Below are 20,405 nucleotides of genomic sequence, written 5' to 3'. Positions count from 1 at the left end.
GGGATGGGGGTGGGGGGCAGAGGTACCAATGGGTCTTTTCTAAATGTTTTATGGGCTAGTGCTTCTCAGGTCTGTCTGCACAGTAAACAATGAGCAGAATGATTAAACCAGAATGTCCGTGGGCAATTCTAACAGGCAACCATGTTAGAATGCTGTCCAAAAGCTGGACTTTGAGCCATCAGTCTGCCTGTAGCACTGGGAAAATGAAGATTTCAAAACCCACACCTCACAGAATTGTTCTAGTAACTCCGACGCAAATGGTGGAACATGTTAACGTTATTTGTAAAAATACAGGAGGAAAGAGGAAACAAAAACGCAGTACTGCTCGTGTTTTGATTGTATTCAAATGTTTATTTTTTGAACAAAAAAACATAAGGACAATGATCTTAAATAATAAAACAGGGTATAGTCTAGATACTTTTAAAAAGACAGTTTATTAAATTTGGATTTCTACAGTTCTGTTGTGATGCTTTCTTCGACATTAATATTTATTTTTTACCATTTTATCACCACTCTAAACTCGCTAAACAAAAAAATCACTCTGTCTGCTCCCACGAAGCTTCACTTTAAAGAAATCCTCCACTCCCACATCAAACACACACAGAACAGTCATGATGTATTTACAGAACACAGGAAGTCTGTCCAGCCATTTTGGTTTTGTTGTTCCCTTACCCATGCTGACATCAGCAAAAAGCTAAGTAATAAGCATGATTTCGCTTCAGCAGGCCAAGGGTGGCATCAACCAAACTTCATGAATCAACCAACAAGTTACAAACATGGTCAGCAAAAGTCAACTTGTACAACAGTGATTTACAAGCATACACACGGAGTGGGTCACAACTAGACTGGCTTTCCCTGTGCAACTTTCCTCAGGGAACAGTACTACCCATTTCACATAGAAAGGGTGATGCATCAAAGCCTTTGTTCATGAAGAAGATGCCCTTCAAAACAAACTCATCATAAGGCAAAAGGAAAAAGAAAAAGAATGAAGTAGTTTGGCCCAGAGAGAGGCTTGTATACAATGTGTATACACAGTATATACACATTTATAGATATATTACAATTTAAACTATGTATATAGTCATTTGACAATTAAATGAATTGGCTCAGTGCAGTGAAAACGTGTTCATTTTCTACAAACTGTAGTTATTGCTAATATGCTACACATGATAGTTGGACATGGAAACTGAGTAACTTAGAATTAAAGCCGCCATATTGTCAGTGTCAGCCCTGCAGCAGGCGTTCATACGGACAACATGCCATCCCTGCCTAAAGGAAAAGCAAACATTCCACTACCAAAAAAAAAAAAAAAAGAAAGAAAAAGAAAAAGGCTTATGCACTGTCCCTTACATATGTGCCTATTTTTTAAAAAGCAAAAAACAAGTCCAGTTCACCACAAGCTAAGCACAACCTGACAAGCAAGTTTAGCGGCCTGAAGGGAGGGGAGAGGGAAATACGGCATGCATTTACAAGGAGCACTGTTCTAGTCTATTTTGTCATACAAACTGGAATACAAAAATCCAATTTAAATAAGACTAGAGTAACTGTAATAGTAAAAAACCAAAAAAATAAAATAATAAAATAAAATAAAGCAGAAAACCAACCACACGCACAGTAGACTTGGTTGATACTGATTATTTAAGAGTAAAAGTCATCCTGTCCCCTCTTATACCCCACTGCAATTTATTTATTGATGGCTAGAAGATTTACTTAAAAAAAGATATTAAATACCTGTAATTACATTCTTTTTAACAATGAGACATACTGTTTAAGAAAATAGCTCATGTGAAATGTGTCTGAAATGCATTTTTCCTCATAACTATCAAAACATCCACTCACACTTAAAACAACCCCCCCCACCCAATAGTTAAGGACAGATGGGGTGGGTCAGGTGAGGGACAGGGAAGGAAAGGGTTACCAGCACAGTGTTTAACAATGGTTCAAGACAGAACCAACAAGAGTTGGTCAAAAAGATGCCTTCGATACATGGCTATGATTAAAACCAGACTCAACCACTTTGGGTTCATTGCAGTGACGCCAAAAAAAAAAAAAAAAAAAAATCTTCCTCACAGATTTATAGAAATACTAGACTCCAGCTCGTTCGTTATTATTATTTTGTAAAGTTTTTCTGTTTGTTTTTGCAAGGCCTGGCTACCTTGTTACACTTTTTATCTGCTCTGCAACAACTACGAGAGGTAGGCATAAAGCATGAAAAAGTTTCCCGTTAGTACCTCACTGTGGATTGTTCACTGCGCAATACCATTCACTTTAGTCTTTTCTGAACCCCAAAACAAAGCTGCTGCCATTCCATCAATGTTCTAAAAGAGTGTACTCATAAATAAGAAACTTTTTCTACTGAAGGATACTGTCAGTGTTTGCTGCAGAGCATTTGAATGAAAAAAAAAATTATATATATATATATATATATATAATTTTTTTTTTTTTCAAAAAACAACAAAAACCAGACCCAGGTTCCTAGAACCAATTCTCTTGATTCTCTACTTCCACAAAATAATGTATACCATTTGGCCAAGACTACAGATGTGTTTCTTTTTTTTTCTTTTTTTTCACAGATGCAAGTGCCATGCAAAAAATAAATTAAAGAACAGATACCAAAACATACATGTGATAAAACTACTGAAGGTAGATCTTTAAAAGCATTTATATAAACATAATTTATAATACTTCTTTTTTCTCCTGTACGCACAGTCACAAAGCTGTAGTTATACATCTAGGATTTCCTCTGCGGTGCCCCCACAGCGCAACCTGTAGCGGCCAGTTCTCCAGCTTATCGTAGGGTCCCATAATGCCGACAAAAAAATGTATATCGTCATGGATTCACGGATGAACCAAGCTACTGCATAATCAAGTTTTGAAAAACACAGTGTGCCACCCTACAAATTAAAAAAAAAAAAAAAGAATTGATTTACTATCAGACTAAAGACACAGTTAAAAAAATAAACGTTTCTGAATTCACACTTTTAAGTACACTACACAAAAATCAAGTCTGTTTAAAAAAAATAAAATCCGTTTCTTAAGATAACTGTGATGCAATATTATAATGGTAAAGAAAATGTTGCCCTGACTGGTTGCTCAGTGGTTAGAGCCAAGGATCAAAGCGTTGCGGGCTCAAGGGCACATAAGTCAGTTGCAGGTTCAATGCCGGCAGGTGGGGGCATGAGAGGGAGTCAATTCTCTCGATGATGTATCTCTCTCACATAGATGTTTCTTTCTCTGTAGCTCCTCCTTTCCTTTCCACTCTCTCTAAAAATCAATGGAAAAAATATCCGACCAGCATGGCTTAGTGGTTGAGAACTGACGTATGAACCAGGAGGTCACAGTTCAATTCCCAGTCAGGGCACATGCCCGGGTTGCAGGCTCCATCACCAGTGGGGGGTGTGCAGGAGGCAGGTGATCAATGATTCTCTCTCATCATTGATGTTTCTATCTCTTTCTCCCTCTCCTTTCCTCTCTGAAAGCAATAAAAATATATTTTTAAAAATATCCTCATACCTGGGGTGAGTATTAAAAAATATAATAAAAATTTTAATTATCTACATATATAAAAGCCTAAGCAACCATTCGACTGGTAGCTATGATGTGCACTGACCACCAGGGGACAGATGCTCAACACACAGGCATGGAAACAGGGAACAGACTGATGAATCCCAGAGGGAAGGGAGGAGGGGGGAGGGCGGGAAGAGATTAACCAAAGATCTTATATGCATACTAGAGGCCTGGTGCACAGATTCATGCACCGGTAGGGTCCCTCAGCCTGGCCTGTGGGGACCGGGCCAAACCTGGCAGTCCAACATCCCCCGAGGGATCCCGGATTGTGACAGGGCACAGGCCAGGCCAAGGGACCCCACTGGTGCATGAATCCATGCACCAGGCCTCTAGTGAGTAAATAAGAAGCATTAAAAAACTGCTAGCCTAATATATTCTGAGTGAACACTTTTTAATTTAACATCATTGTTATTTTTCTTTGAGCCCTAATAATAGTGACTGCATAACAACTGAAAGCTGAAAGTCAAGTTGAGTTTTGGGTCCACATTCCACCAACAAAAGGAATGTTTAAACTTGATATTAACCTTCAATGGGAAGCTATCTGATCTTTTCTACCTTTAATAAATTAAAAAGTGGTTTGTTTTTTTAAAATTCTCATGCAAAGACATGTTTTTATTGAGTTAATTTGAGAGAGAGAGAGAGAGAAAAACATTGATGTGAGGAAGAAACATGGGTTGGCTGCCTCCTGCACATGCCCTGACCAGGGACTGAACCTGAAACCCAAGTATGTGCCCTGACTGGGAACTGAACCTACCACCTTTTGGTGTACACAGGATGACACTCCCACCAACAGAGCCACCGTTCAGGGCTAAATTAAAAAGTTTTAGTTCCATCAAATGACTGCCAATCTTTCCATACCTATCCACATACCTGGACACCCCTGAGTTGAATGTAGTCAAATATAAACCATGCCAGGCAATGACACATGAAAAATACCATAATATCCCATCTGAATACATGGTGGGCTGCCCATCCAATAATTAAACTGGCAACAAAGCATTCTGAAATCGGCTCACAAATTATTGTAGCAGGAAGCATGTTAATTCGTAATTTGGTCCACCTAAAAAATAAAAGGATTTTCTTTAAACAATAGCTTGGTTATAAGACTAAACCTTTCCCCCCGAAAATAATCAGTTCTTTACCATGTTATATCAAGGCCCACCTCTTCAAAGAGTATTTAATGAATCTCTTCTATTTTTATTTAGCATATAAAAAGGCTAGAAATTCATTTGTATGGTCTATATGAATAAAGATTATAAAATTCAAAGTATAGAAAATGAGAAAATAAAGACGAGCACATAAAAAAATCGTCTCAACATTTCTTTTCTGAATGCTTTCCGTGTAACACAGTGAAGAAAATATATGTAGACATTAAATTAATTTTAAAAAGAAGCTAAACTTTCTTTTCTGGAACTGAAAAATCTGACTTTTAGATTTATTTTTAAACCAAGTTATACCACATAAAAATCACTCCCCTCCCCCCTTTTTTTTTAAACAAAGTATAAAAGGCAGAAAGCGGCTGACTCACCTGATCATTCTGGATTGAAACTGAGAAATGGAATATGAGCCAGAGTTCTGCATGGCAACTTGAGTGGACATCGCAAACCGCCAACCTCTGAAAGTTAAGACAGTTGAGCTGTGATGATGGACACGTGCAAGTGTGACTGGCGATGCTTTAATCATCACTGTAAAGAGGCATCAGGGAGAGCCTAGTCCTCAGGATTAGCACTCAAGGTCCATCATGTGGATGTTTGAGCAGTTACGTGGGCTCCCGATAGTACCATCTAAGGGCTGGAAGAAGCTATAACCCCTCCGTTTACAATTTAAGAAACTTAAACGACAGGTATTCTCAAAGTTCTAAATGGAATGGGTTCTGTATATAATAGTTTAGTCTCTGGCCCAGTGGCTGAGTGTCGACCTATGAACCAGGATGTCCAGATCGATTTCCGGTCAGGGCACATGCCCAGGTTGAGGACTTGATCCCCAGCGTGGGGGTTGCAGGAGTCAGCCAATCAATGATTCTCTCTCTTGTTCCCTCTCTCTTCCTCTCTGAAATCAATAAAATATATTTTAAGAAAAAGAAAGTTTAGGTGGGAACGGCCGGGAGAGGTCAATGGGGGAAAAAGGAGACATATGTAATACATTAAATAAATTTTTAAAAAAAGTTTAGTCTACTAACCAAAAAGGGGTGGGGAAGGGCGATGTGTCTGTGTGTGTTCAACCAGAAATGTAAACAAAAAGTGACATTATATATCTCTTGCGAAACACTGAAACCACAAAACAACATGAACACCATTCATGAGAAAATTTTAAAACCACACTTCAATTTTTAAACCACTTCTTTCGTAAATTATCACACAAGACAAGGATCCCCTTTAATAGCAAACAGTATTATTTTGTGATAGGGAAATGTTAAGTCAATCATGTGAACCATTAGTTGGCTTCTTAGCAAAATCCCAAATAATCTGAAAATTTCAAACTTTGAAATAATGTCCTTTGAATTTTCACCTACTGGCTTATGACTACAATGATATTTTTAATTCTTCTAAAACACACAGAAATTTACACCCATAATAATGAACATTCACAATTACAAAGAAACTTCCTTTTAATCACTTCAAACCTCATTAATCTGAAGAATGTAGATGAATGAGAATATTTATGTCTTTAGAATAACATTATCTATGAATTTATAGAAATTACTTTCTAAAAATATTAACCTATTCTGCATTCACTAGCAAAAATGAAGAGTCCTTAATCCATGGTTTTAACAAATAGAATAAACCAACAGAAGTTAAGTACTGATTTAGGTACTGAGCATACTGTAGCCTAATGTAATTTAGTTTTCTTACCGGTCAGCTATTGCTTTGGCCATAAAGTAATCTTCAGCAATGTATTGAGCAAAAGCTATAAGCCCTCCTGCTTGGTCTAACACATCCTTTCTCATTAAACAAGACATTCCTGTTACACATTTGAAACCAGTTACATGGGCAGAGATATAGGACCTCGGATGAGAAGTTCCAAAATATACCTGCCGAAAAAACAACCCAGAAACACATATATACAATTAGAATTTTATGTATGGTGTTTATAAACTCTTATTTCTAATGAGTTTCCTTTAAGTATGACTGAATATCATATTCTTATATAAATTACCTGAATAAAAATTGGTATAAATGTTTACATATGTCAGGCAGTCAGTAATTTTATTGGTTGACTACTCTTGCTATTATCTTATTACTTCTATTTTTTTAAATTTATTTTTATTGTTGAAAGTATTACAGATATCCCCATTTTTCCCCTCTGACCCCTCCACCTGACTCCCACCCTACCTCAGGCCTTCACCACACTATTGTCTGTGTCCATGGGGTACGAATATATGCATATAAGTTCTTTGGTTAATCTCTTCCCCTACCACCCCCTTCCCTCTGAGATCTGTTAGTCTGTCCCATGCTTCCATGTCTCTGGATCTATTTTGTTCATCAGGGAAAAGTATATTCTATTCTCAAATAAAAGTTATCTTCCCTAAAACTGCAAGATTCAAATATTTATCCAAATAAAACTTAATTTAGACATAAAATAAGACAGGTAAAAATATCACCCATTGTTATATATAAAAATGAAGAAATATTTATCATCCTGCTTTCAGAATGTTCATATAATTATACACACACACACACATATATAATATATGTATATATGTATGAATACATATACAAACACCACCTATCAACCTAAAGGATGATTTCTTAACTCCTTTTCTTGTATCCGTTCATAGCTGGCTGCTTCCTGCCCAGAGTCACTGAGCTTCTCAATTTCCCCAATTTTATTTTTCAACTTATTTTTCATAATCAGGGCAGACACTAAAATTCTGTCTCCCATTTTACTGCCCTTTCCCTAGATAGCTGTGAAGTCACGAGATATGCAAGCTGTTAAAATTAATGGTTAGAATAAGATGGTCATCACCCTACTTATTATACATAAAACCCTACTGATTATTTGCATCTGAGATATGCTACGTCTTCTAATTAGCTTGAAATAGAGAGCAGTGATCTTTCTCAATGGCAAGAGTTGCATACACGGCATGGAGCAGGGAATTATCAGGGCAATTAAGAATATGATTCTTGCTACCCACCCCACACCCAGACTGTAATGAAGCCCTTTGTGGTACTGAATAGGACCAAACTTCTAAGACCAGAAATATACATCTTCATTCCGTAGGCAGTTATTAAGTGAGGTCTGAGGAACGGGATGGGACTATGGACTAGCTGGAGGCTCTACAGATTTCTTTATAGAATGGAATGAATCCTCTGGCCTATTCCTATTCATTCTAAGTCTGTTAGATTAAACCTAAACTACAGGGGTTGGTGCAAAATGGGAGGTGCTTATCACTGACATAAATCAACCTGGACACTTCTAAAACAGAAACACAATGTGGCATATAAGAATAAGACATATTTTATTTTAAAGGAATTGAGAGTTTCCTTTTCTAAACAAAAAGTCGATTAGCGGACAATTCGTCCTTCCCAAAATGTCATCCCAACTCTCTGAATAGGCTCAAGCTTCTGGGCGGGTAGGAATCCGACAAGAAGAAGATTATTTATGAGCACCACACTCACCTGTTCCAACGTGGCGGCAAAGCCCTGTCTGTCTGCTACGTACGGCAGCCCGTGAACCAGGCCGACTTTCTCTGTCATTTGGTTAACCATGTCAGTGAGTGTGTCTGGAAGCACTACATAAAAAAGACAAAAAGGAGGCAAGGGGGAGAGAGAAAAACACTCTTTTTAGTAAAATGCCCACTAACGTAAAATATATTCTGTGAGTTATTAAATTACTAAAAAAAAAAATTAAAAAATTAAATTCTTTTTTTACATTTGGATCTATTAAAGGAATCTCAATCCCTTTTCTGAGTAGAATACAAAATTTCAAAAAGGAGTAATTTACGATAAGCTAATTTACTCTATACGTTGTTAGGCCATTATATACCTAATATGGATCTACCTTGAAAACCTTAACTACTCCCGCTTCAGATCCTCCAAACTGGAGTGATGGACAGTGTGTCCTAGTCGAAAGCTACAGGGGTAGAGGTCAAAGGACCCCAGTTCTTAGGCCTCCTCCTTCATTCTCCAACCACAGGAAATGAGCCTACACTTTCTTGGAGGGTAGGAGATGTCCTATCTCATAAAACTGCTGCCAGGAATCAAGTAAGATTATACTTGACAGAGATTTGTGCACTGGAAACATAACACATTCATGATGGTATATAACTTTCGATAGTAAATGTGTCGAACATAGACTCTGATAGACATGTAAGGGTCCTGACTTATTAGGAGTGCCACCCTGACTTAAACACAAATCATCGAAGGCAGCAGTTCTGACCTGCTGCCCCACAGGGGACACCTGGCATTATCTGGAAACATTTCTGGGTGGCACCCTGACAGGGGTGCCACTGGCATCCCGTGGGTGGAGGCCAGGGATGCTGCTAAACAGCCTCAGCAACAAGGAATTAGCAGCCCAGACGTCAACAGTGCTGAGGTTGAGAAACCCGAGGTAATTAGAATGCAAGAGCACAGCACAGAACTCTGAGGTTACAGTAAGTATGAACCTTTAAAGCTGCAAGTTGAAATTTCAGTATAGAAAAGGCTTCCTGTGAAAATCATCTAAGTGAAAAGCCCTAAATGTATTCTAGTAAAATATCTATAATTTCTGTCCCTTTGTGTGAAATAGTGTGGTTATTGTGCCATGAACAGATCAAAGTAAAAGTGTCACATGAACAAGAGGAACTTTACAGCTGTGAGAAAGTTTACAGAATGTATAATGGACCACAACTGTACTTTTTTAATGGCTGAAATTGTCTCTTCAAGATGAAAACATTTTTATACATGTAACGTTCCAGGGTAGCATAAGAAAGTCAAAATCTTAGTATAACTTGACACATTACCATAAAATAATGATAAAATGAATTATTTTATTAGGCTAACAAAAAGGGTTGATAAATATGTTTTCAGACTGCTTTTGGAACTTTTTTCATCAAATAAATAGTTTTATAAAATAAGAAAAGCCTCACCTCTTATTCCACTATCACAAATCCAGATAAGATCATACTTTGCAACTTCATATCCTGGCATTAGATTATTAATTTTAGGATTAATGCCAACCTTTTTGCCACCTAAAAATGGAAAGGCACAGCAATGAAAAATTCATTCAACACTGAAAATATTTTCTATTATACAGACATATGGTAGAGAGAAATAAAAAGTACTTGCATATTTAATAATTTAAATGAACATACTTTAACATTGCTTTACATTTCTTATTCACAATGATATAGTTAGAAAAAAAACTGTCCATTCTCAAAGGAGAATTATATCATTTATCTTTAAAGTTTTATTAGTTTCAGCTTTCTAGTTCATAAGTTCTTATATTAACAGTAAGCATGGCCTGGCCGGTGTGGCTCAGTGGTTGAGTGTTGACCTATGAACCAGGAGGTCATGGTTTGATTCCCGGTCAGGGCATATGCCCGGTTGCACGCTTAATCCCCAATGGGGCGGTGTGCAGGAGGCAGCTGATCAATGATTCTCTCTCATCATTGATGTTTCTATCTCTCTCTCCCTTTCCCTTCCTCTCTGAAGTCAATAGAGATATATTTTTAAAAAAATAGTAAGCATGACCTAACGGGTTTGGCTCAGTGGATAGATAGAGCGTCGGCCTGCAGACTAAGGGGTCCCAGGTTCGATTCTGGCCAAGGGGATGTACCTTGGTTGCAGGTACATCCCCAGTAGGAGGTGTGCAGGAGGCAACTGATCGATGTTTCTCTCTCATCGATGTTTCTAACTCTCTATCCCTCTCCCTTCCTCTCTATAAAATATCAACAAAATACGTTTCTTAAAAAATAGTAAGCATGAATCAATACATATTGGAAAATAAACCTCTACAAAAGTCTTTAGAATAAGCCTTCATACAAGCTTTTGGAAAAATATTCCTTTTGCAATAAAATAAAAGTGAATTCTATGCTAACTCCCAATTACAATGAAGGAGATACAAAAAGGCCACAAAGTGAAAATATTAAAGAAGCAAATTAGCAGATTCTTATATCTGATTGATGAGTTAAACATAATTTGGGATTATTTTTTGTTACTTTGTTAATCCCAGATATGAAAAAAAACCCGTTGTTTTTATAACTGAAGCTTTCTCATAAGAATATAAACACCTTTTGCCGCTCCAATAAATATGCATAAAGCAAGCATGCCAATAACTTCGATGGGTGGCTGACATCTTAATCAATAGTCTAAAGCCAAGATTACTGCCATCTAATACTATTATAGCAAAATGGTTTTTGGAGAATTCGTAGCTTACCTATAAACAATCTGGCATCGACATTTGGATATTTTCCAAGAAGCTTCTTACATACATCAATGGCTGGATCGTCATGATCTTGTACACAGAGGAGTACTTCATACTAGCCAAAGAACACATTTTATGTAAATTAATCTCTTTACAAAAAGAAGCACTTAGTAGTATTTACTGATTGATAAAAAAGCATTAAGAAAGTCAAGCAATTGTACACACAAGTTAAAAGTTAAAAGAGTATTCATAATGGATGCAAGCACTTATGATACTAAGTGCTGGCTGTGGACCAGAGCAGCTTCCCCAGAACAGGGCCTGTGTGCAAGCAGAGGGAGAACGGAGAGACTGGCGGTGCCCACAGCTGAAATCTTGCCATTCCCAGATAGGCACAGCCTAGTCATCAGATCAGATCTCAAGCGTCTCCGTGCCCTCCATCACGAAGATTTACTACATGTTCACAGTGCCCAGCAGTGTAAAAAGCAACGTGGAAAGCAAACCAAATAAACACAGCCTCCATTCTCTAGAACTTTGTCTCTGAACTTAATATATAATAATATTTTAAAAATAAAATAGAATTTGATTCAAAATGTATCATCTTGAAAAAAATGCTTAGCCTTTCTAAAAAAATGTTATTGTTTTGAGAGAGAGAGAGAGAGAGAGAGAGAGAGAGAGAGAGAGAGAGAGAGAGAGAGAGAAACATCGATAAGAGAGAACCATTGATGGGCTACCTCCGGCACGACCCTCACTGGATCCAGGTGGTAACTTGGGCATGTGCCCTGACCCGGAATCAAACCAGTGACCTCCTGGTGCATGGGATGAATTTCAGTTAACCAAGCCGCACCAGCCAGGGTGAATGCTTAGCCTTTCACCTATGAACATACTCGGAATTTTTTTTTCTCTCAGTGCTATGTTTACTCTTTGATAGTAAAGTAAGGAAGTAATTTCTTAGCACTTGACTGTGTCAAAGTTGCCCTGGTACGTGTATTTTTAAAAGGGAATACCAGGCCCTATTCTTAGATTTTTGAATCAGAATCTCTGGGGTGACATGTTTATAAAATCTTGAGCTCTAAGTTACCATTTAATAAACTATTAAATTAAAAAAAAAAGTTTGCTTCCACATACAAAGATGCTACTTTAGTATTTTGTGGGATATTTTTTCAAAAGTGGTGATAAATTCATGCTGACTCAATGACAAATTTTCTACTAATCCTCTTTCTGAAATAGGTTGGACATTTTGAAGCAAAAAAAAAGGGAGGTTAATGATTTCCATGAAAAAATAACAAAGCTATGTTTTGTAAAAAATAAAGAGCTAAGGACACAACTTTTTAAGTGCTAACTCGTATAAAGGGAAGGACTATTTTATTTACTTCCATTGATAAGCAAACACAAGTAAAAAGTGAAAATAAAATGTTTACAGTGCCCTTGAGCACAATAATTACTATTTGCTCAATATATACTATCTCAGCAAAAATTGGCAGTATAGAAATTAGTGGTTTGAGCACAAAAGAGAAAGCACTAAAGTCTATGAAGAAAGTAATAGGTAAGATTTATTTTTCAAGTTAAGTAAATGTTTTTTCACACATTCTACCCTATATCTACCTCTAACACTGACCAAATTGCCACTCAAGTGGCAGTGAAAACGACTATACAGCTACCTAGCTTCCAGAGATCAGATTAAACTCTGAGAAGGGAAAGGCCCCACTCTTGCCACACCCCTAAGATTTCCCAAAGGGTTGACTCTGAGTTCTAGAAAGTGTCAGCCATCATCCTAACTTGACTTTCAGAACAATGTTTGGCTGAGCTGCCAAAAGGTATTGACCTTAACAATGAAGATTAGAAAGGTTAAGTGACTTTCTAAAGGGTAATGGTGACAATTACCTTTCCTACTACAGTGGGCTGCTCAGCCAGGCTTGCTCTAAAGAGTTCCTTGTTTTTGCAAACATAGCATAGTTTCCTTAACGTTTTTATCTTTTATGCTTTTTGGCAGGTATGAGTGAATATAGTGAAAGGAAATATTTATAAGCAATGCGATTCCATAAAATAGAATTAAAAAGCTAACTTTAGCCTTTTTCCCCAGCAGAAAACTTTGTAAAATATACTAGAAATGTACTCAATGGGAAGAAAAAAAAAAAGCTATGCTAGGTTACAGCAACCATCTTTGAGAATTATATGTTATTAATGTAAGTAAGGGAGTACGTATAGTTTACCTTTGTTCAAATTCAAGGTTTACCTTTTAATTAGCCTTGGTGCAAATAAAACTCAATTCATATTATCAAGAAAATGTTCGGACTTTTATTATAAAACACAACTTTTGCTTAATTGTTTCTGATGTTGAAAAATCATATCCATTTGGAGGCAGCATTCCAAGTGCTATCTAAAGTATCAGATTTAACCAGGAGCCTCCAGTTTTCAGCTATGATAATCACACCTCTGTCTTCACAGTTTGATCAAACATTTATTGGTTACAGACTTTCTTAGCAAACACAAAATACAGTGTTTATTAAAAACATATTTTATGAATATCTCAAGAAAACATGTACTTCACAAATCTGGAAGTGATATAAGTAAATTCCACTATAAATGGATACAGCATGAAGACATGAGATCTAGAAATAAACCCCAGAATACTTTAAATGAGGTTAGCCTCCATCAAATCTCTACTAAGGCTGCTATACAAATATCTAAACTGACTAATTCCCCCCTTTTTTTCAAACAGTGAGACGACTAAAGAACTAAAGAACGAGAGGTACAAAAAACCCACAAATTGTGACTCATCCCTTTGATATTTAAGAAATGAATATCTGAAACTGCAATAATCATGAAGGCAATTTTTCTGCTTTATGATTAAAAAGTAACCTTAATTAAATAATATTAGATCTATAAATAATATTAGAAAAAAGTTCCTCATTGATTTAGCCCTATCAACATTAGGAATGCAAAGTTTTAAATATAGTAAACAACATAAAATATCCTCTTAAACATAAAAATGTTTTAATATATATTAATCAATTATATTGCATAATGGATAGGAATATCTTGAATTTTTTATAAATAACTAAATGTCGTGTTTACAGAAAAATCTTATGATGACATCTGGATTACAGAAGATCATTTGGGGAAAGAATATACTTAGACCCCAAATGCCCAGAACATTCTCTGGTGCCGAGTAGGAGATGAATGTATTTATTAAGCTAAGGCGCTCATCCTAGGGCAGCCTTTTTAAAAAATATTTTATTTATTTTTTAGTTTTTTTAAATTTATCTTTATTGTTAAAAGTATTACAGATGACTGCTTTATTGTTGTTGTTTTTTTCCCCACTGACCACCCCCTCCCAGAACTCACCCCTTAGGGGAGCTTTAAGTAAAAGAAATGCCAGTCAGGAAATGTTTTGCAAGAGAACCACTCTGAATTCAAAGTTTTGACAATACTAAATACTTACCTGTTTTTAAGAAGTAGGTAATTTATACAGTTTTTGAAATTCGTTTAAAAGACCCCTAATCTTTCTGACTTAGTAGTTTTATTACATATATTGTGCTTCATCTTTTGATAAGTGATCCTATTTTCAATCTTCAATTCTTTGTTGGAAGACTGGCTAAAAAACACTTCCTCTCAGGGATAGCTACACCACTGGCAATAAAGAATTCAAACATGCACTGGACTTGTAATGTTTTAAATCAATTCTGTATTTGCAGAAAAGAAAAAGTCATAAATGCCATAGCCTCATTCTGTTAATAACTCTGATCATTAATTACAAATTCTTCATATGGCCAGAACTCACTGAAGTAAAGCCATCAGTCATGTTAGATGCAGATTACTGAGTTTTCCTGCTACTGGCTGACTCTCTCCCCAATGCCTTCTATGCTGATGCCAAATGTGTACTCAATTTTATGAAAAATGAACTGTATCACTTTTCCACTCTTATATATTTTCCAAGAAATAATTTTTTTAAAAAATATATCTTATTGATTTTTTACAGAGAGGAAGGGAGAAGGACAGAGAGCCAGAGACATCAATGAGAGAGAAACATCAATCAGCTGCCCCCTGCACACACCCCACTGGAAATGTGCCCGCAACCAAGGTACATGCCCTTGACCAGAATCGAACCTGGGACCCTTCAGTCCACAGGCCAACGCTCTATCCACTGAGCCAAACTGGTCAGGGCACCAAGGAATAATTTTTAATCAAGGAATACATATAATCACAGAAATCTTTCAAGGCAATTAGTATAGTAATGTCACCGAAATTTAAACCTAAAAATTCAGAACAAGTTCCAGTAGTAAATCTTGCACATGTCCAAAATTAAATAAAATTTCAGAATTTCAACATATGTTTTATTTTTCTCCCAAATGGCCTATAATGTTGCACATCAAATACCAGGGGAAGGAGTTATGTCCAGAATAAAAATGTTTCCATACTTTTTAAAATAATGTTCACACATGACAAGATGAAATTATTACAGTGCATTGGGCCTGGCTGTCACATGAATGTTCATTTCATGACTACCCGCCTCCTTGTCAATAGAAAGGGCTCATCTATTCACACTCAGGTCTGGGTGATGTTTCAGTGGTTTAACTTCAGTCTCTGTGAAACATTGTCATTGTGTTTGTTTTTTTAAAAAGCAAATAAAATGCCACGAGATCAAAATTTTCCTTTAGTTGGCAGGTATTTTGTGCTTTCCCTCTGCTTTCTAAATTTTCTATTTACACAGCTAACAATACTTTTGTAATCAGAAAATAAAACCGTGATCAAAGTATCAAAATAGCTTTCTCCTCAACCAATTTAAATGCCTGGTGACATGATTTAAGTGGAAAAAGAACTAAGTGAAAACTACAGCTCTTGAGATAATCCCGAATTGTAATTTAAAAAAAAAAATCAGGATTAAGAAGTCAATTATTGATTCATCCCAAATGTTCATAATTAATGGCTACATCTGTTCCTGGAGTTATTTTTAAAAACTCTTTCTACAATTAAAATCCACACTAACTTCCGCAACCATTTAAATTCCATGACTATCATCTCACATGAGCTACAATATAGAAATTCTATAATTAGGTTTTAAAAGTGGTTTAGTGAGAAAAGGGGGAAGGGTAGGCTGATGGTTAAAAATTGAAATGTGAGACTGTTTCACAAGAATAAATTTATACGATTCTTCTTAGCTATGCTCTGAGATTTATTTGTAACCAATGAAAATATTCTTTCATTATAAAAATAAATTCTCCTTTGCACTTACTTATATAATGGAGGTCTTGAAAAACTTCCATTTTTCCTATTGTAGAACTTATTTTACAAATTAATTGTATTTATGTAATTCTTTCTGAATTATAAAAGGCCAATTTTTGCATTTTCAGTTTGAAAGAAGATCAAGTACAACTCAGCCATAAAAAAAGATAAGATATTTGTAACATTTGTAACATGGATGGGTCTTGAGAGTATTATGTTAAGTGAAGTAAGTCGGATGGAAAAGGACAAGAACCATAGGATTTCACTCAAAGCAACAAATGAACAGACAAAACTTATAGATGCAGTCAAAAGTATGGTGGTTACCAGAGGGGAAGAGAGTGGGGGAGAGGATGAAGAGGCTCAAATGTATGGTGATGGAGGGACACCAAACTTCAGGTGGTGAGCCATTTCTGTCCTGTGACTACTGTTACTACAGCATAAAATCTGAGGTTGACATCATCATGAATTCTTCATACCTTTACCTTATACAGTGTCAAAATGTCTCTTTATGTATTTACGATGAGAGAGAGAGAGAGAGAGAGAGAGAGAGAGAGAGAGAGAGAGAGAAGATGGCCCCATTTCTAATGAGGACAACACTATACTTACTTTGGGATAATCCAATTCAAAAAAAGTTTCCAAGTTGTTGATGAGATTGGGATCCACTCCTTTCAGTGGTTTCAGAAGAGACACGCCTGGGAGCTTGCTATATGGCTGTTTGTCAGTTGCCTTCTTGTTGAGGTGCAATCGGCTACAAAGCAAACAATGTATACATTATTTCTGGAGAATATATTAGCGCCAAATCTATATATAACATACACCAAGTTATCAAGAATTACTAAATTCTAAGTTAAATAATTTTTAACGGACATTTTTCTAAAGGGATATCTGAAAATGAAGGCAAGTAGAACCAGGGAAGCTTCCAGATTAAGGAAAACCAGAACTAAGCAGAAGCAATACTCCAACGAAGGCCGGAACTTAAGACCGCTGCCGATTGCTGTACTAGCAGTGCCTAGAACTATGCTGGGCATACAGCAGACATTCAATAAATACACGGTGAGAAAATGAGTAACAGTGTTAGTCCACACATTAACTGCCCTTCCTCCCGCACTGCCATCAAACTGGCCAAAAAACTATCAAAACAGTGTGTGTGTGGGAATCGAGATAAGTAGCAGAACTCCCAATATTCACAAGCCGCAAATGGTAGGGTTGGGTCAGGGGGAAGTTGAAAGTAAGAAAAAAAAATCTCTGTGATGAGAAAAATGTCTACTAATGACACTGGAAAACATGCCAGTGTCATCAATTCCCAGATAAGTTGGTCGAGGTTCTCAGGGCTGGCCCATCCCAGGGGTATTGCAGCACAGGGCTCCTAATGAGGGAAGCCATGCCATCAGAAAAGAGAGAATGTGCCCCAGTTACTGTCAGGCTATCACAATAAAGAAATGAGATGCCATTCGGCAGAGTGGCGAAGTTCTAAGGGAAGTCACCAAAGGCTGCCTCCCTCCTTCTCAAAAGCAAGTCTCCAAACTCTCCACAGAGGCTAGAACATTCATGGAGCCATCTGCAAGCTATCGTAAGTCACACATTCTTTCACATTTCAGTCGCTCTGAAATCAATGGGATCTTACAATCGCTGGCAGCCAGATAGATGGGAGTCCTAAGGCTGTAGCATGAAAACCAACCTATGAGACCTGTAGAAGACCAAGAAAACACCAGCAGCATCAACGCCTCTTAGGTTGGATGAAATACACCATTAATCCATGAATGACTCCTGAAGTACACCAGTGCCACCTTCTAGAGCAGTTGGCCACAGGCTTGCTCCCAGCTAATTAAGGCAGAGAGTTACCATAGTAAACACCTAATGTTTCAGGTAAGGCCATACCAACATCCTTACAGAAATAAAACAGGTTACCTACAATGAAAAAAATTTACACATGAAAGACATTTAAAAGACGGTGTATAGATTTCATAGCCACACCAGCAAATGCTAAAAACATTGGAGCACGGCCTACAGCAGTGCTGCCCAGTGTGGTCCACTGTACGAGGTGCTTTTTATTGGTCTGGGATGAGAAGAAATAGAGAGAAATCATTTAGAAATTTTTACAGCAGTTTGACATGGCCAGGCCATCCAAACACGTGATCAATAACTTATTTTTATTGTAGTTTATCAAAGTTATCAATGCATAACAGATAGGAAAGTTCTTAAAGGACTGATCCTTTGCCACCAATAGGTTGGAAAACACTGATCTACAGAATTGATCAAGAGGGCTGGATAGAGGTTCAACCATGAGCTAAGATGTATATAGCCACAAAAATGACCACTATTCCATTTCTAACAAAATAGTAGACTGAACGTCTAGAGAGAAACCCACCCAGTACAGAACATCTAGATTGCTGGGGGGGGGGGGGAGTTTTAGTAATACTTAATTGAACTGGTAAGATAGCCACCACATGGTTCAAATCACAAAAAATATTAAGAAGTTCATGTAAGTCTCCCTGTTTCCCATCTACCTATTCCTATCACTACCTCCCCAGCACTAGTAGTGTCTTGCTGATCTTTCTAGAGGTTTTCTTAATATATATGCAAGCCAAGGCATGTACATATATATAAAGCCTCATATAACTTTATACTGTTCTCCCTCTTTTTAAATACAAGCGCACTGAAAGCATGTCTTTAAATACATGACTGCACTGTTAGGAAAACAAGGCTAGCCTCCCAGACAGAAAGAAGAAAACTCTAAGTCAGTGAGTGCTGCACACGCTACATGCCCCGGGCTACCTGTTGGTCCCTGATGACCTAGGGATGGTGACAACCTGAGACCAGATTCACAGGAAATCTGTGAAAGGCAAAGTAGAAAAACCTTGGCCCACAGAGGAAAGATGGGGAAGCGGTCTCTTTCGGACTCAGTCTTGAGCGAAGAGGAACAGAAGGGAAACGTCTCTCTGGAACACCTAACCACGTGGCTCTGGAACCCAGGATGCAAGCTTCCTGTGTTGCTTGAACTAAACAATGAGAGACCATCACCTGTGACGATGACTATATGAAAGAGACCAAACGGTGTCTAGAAGTAAAAATTAGGATCACTGACGTCGGAAACTCAGCAGGAAAGACAGAAGACTGCCTATTTAAAGGAGAACTGGAGAATAGGGAATCTAGACTTGAAGAAATTAGCCAGAGTGCAGTCCAGAGAGAATGAGCTACGAAGACACTGAAATCATGGAAGAGTGAGAATTTTTATCTCTTGGTCCCACTGATGATCACTAGCTGCTATTCAGCTGTATCAAAACATGCACTCGCGGCGATGACCAGCTACAGAGAAACCTCGCCCACCGACACACTGCACTCAGCAAGGTTTTAGATGAAAAACGAGGATAATTTCAACAGTGCTCAATAGCCCAGTGCTGATCCTATTGCTCCTCCCTTCCCCTTCTTCACTAAGACATTTTACTTTACGTGCTAATACAGACATGCCTCCTGACCCTTGAAGAGCTTCTCCTATCAAGCATGCAGAATTTTCTCAAAGACTCATTCTGACTCGCCAACAACAATGAAGCCCTCAGGTGTGTGGTGAAGAGAACTGATGACAGTACCATTTGCCTGGTAGCTCGAAAGTGGCCTGGGTGGTACCGTTCTCCAAATGGGCCAGTTTGATGAGTGGCTCTGCTTAGGGCCAGACGAGGCTGACTGCTTTTCAAGCCAGTTTTTATTTAAGTATCTCAGGTCACGGTTCTGCAAGACCTGAACAGTGTGAACTTGAGCTTACTGCACCCACACATTGCACAGGACTGTTCATGGATGCCCATTTCTACCCTTATATTCTCCAGGTCCAGCAAAACAATGATACGTTGTATGTTCTCAATTTTAAAAACAATGTAGAGTAAATGAAGAGTAACTAAATAAATAGATATTTAGCGCTCAGAAGGTATGGTTATTCTAGAGATAAAAATACTGGAACCATCTACTTTTGGTAAATACACATAAGCTCTCCCAAGTACAACATGCCCTTAGCAGGTGGCCACAAATCAGTATCACTAATATCATAGAACAGTAATGCATGAAGGAGACTAAGAGTGAGCGAGTGACCAGAGAAGTGGGAATTTGGAAGGGTTCAAGAAAGAACAATATCGAATGTCAAGACAAGTACTGAAATGTCGCCCTGGCTGGGTGGCTCAGTTAGTTGGAGCATTGTCCCGTATACCAAAAGGTTCCAGGTTCAATTCCAGGTCAGGGCGTATCTAGGTGGCAGGTTCGATCCCCAGTCCAGGAGCATATGG

The 20,405-nt window shown here is 37.6% G+C and overlaps 1 protein-coding gene across 2 annotated transcripts in view; it reads right to left on the bottom strand.

Annotated features, from left to right (window-relative positions):
• Nucleotides 1-330: 330 nt before the first annotated feature.
• Nucleotides 331-20,405, bottom strand: part of UGCG (UDP-glucose ceramide glucosyltransferase) — a 32,864-nt gene continuing 12,789 nt past the window's right edge. Inside the window, exons 2-9 of one of the 2 annotated variants that reach the window (XM_059657648.1) lie at nt 16,741-16,882; nt 10,924-11,026; nt 9,635-9,736; nt 8,187-8,299; nt 6,420-6,598; nt 5,096-5,182; nt 4,438-4,627; nt 331-2,894 (exon numbers count right to left, since the gene is read on the bottom strand). In XM_059657648.1, coding sequence (XP_059513631.1) covers nt 2,724-2,894; nt 4,438-4,627; nt 5,096-5,182; nt 6,420-6,598; nt 8,187-8,299; nt 9,635-9,736; nt 10,924-11,026; nt 16,741-16,882 — 1,087 coding nt within the window. In that variant the 3' untranslated portion in view covers nt 331-2,723. The remainder of the gene's footprint in view (nt 2,895-4,437; nt 4,628-5,095; nt 5,183-6,419; nt 6,599-8,186; nt 8,300-9,634; nt 9,737-10,923; nt 11,027-16,740; nt 16,883-20,405) is intronic. The other variant, XM_059657649.1, reaches the window with a different exon arrangement.

Source organism: Myotis daubentonii, chromosome 11 (genome assembly GCF_963259705.1).
Source record: "Myotis daubentonii chromosome 11, mMyoDau2.1, whole genome shotgun sequence".
Lineage (NCBI taxonomy): Eukaryota > Metazoa > Chordata > Mammalia > Chiroptera > Vespertilionidae > Myotis > Myotis daubentonii.
Note: the sequence above shows the minus strand (reverse complement) of the source record. Positions and strands in the feature narration are given on the sequence as shown.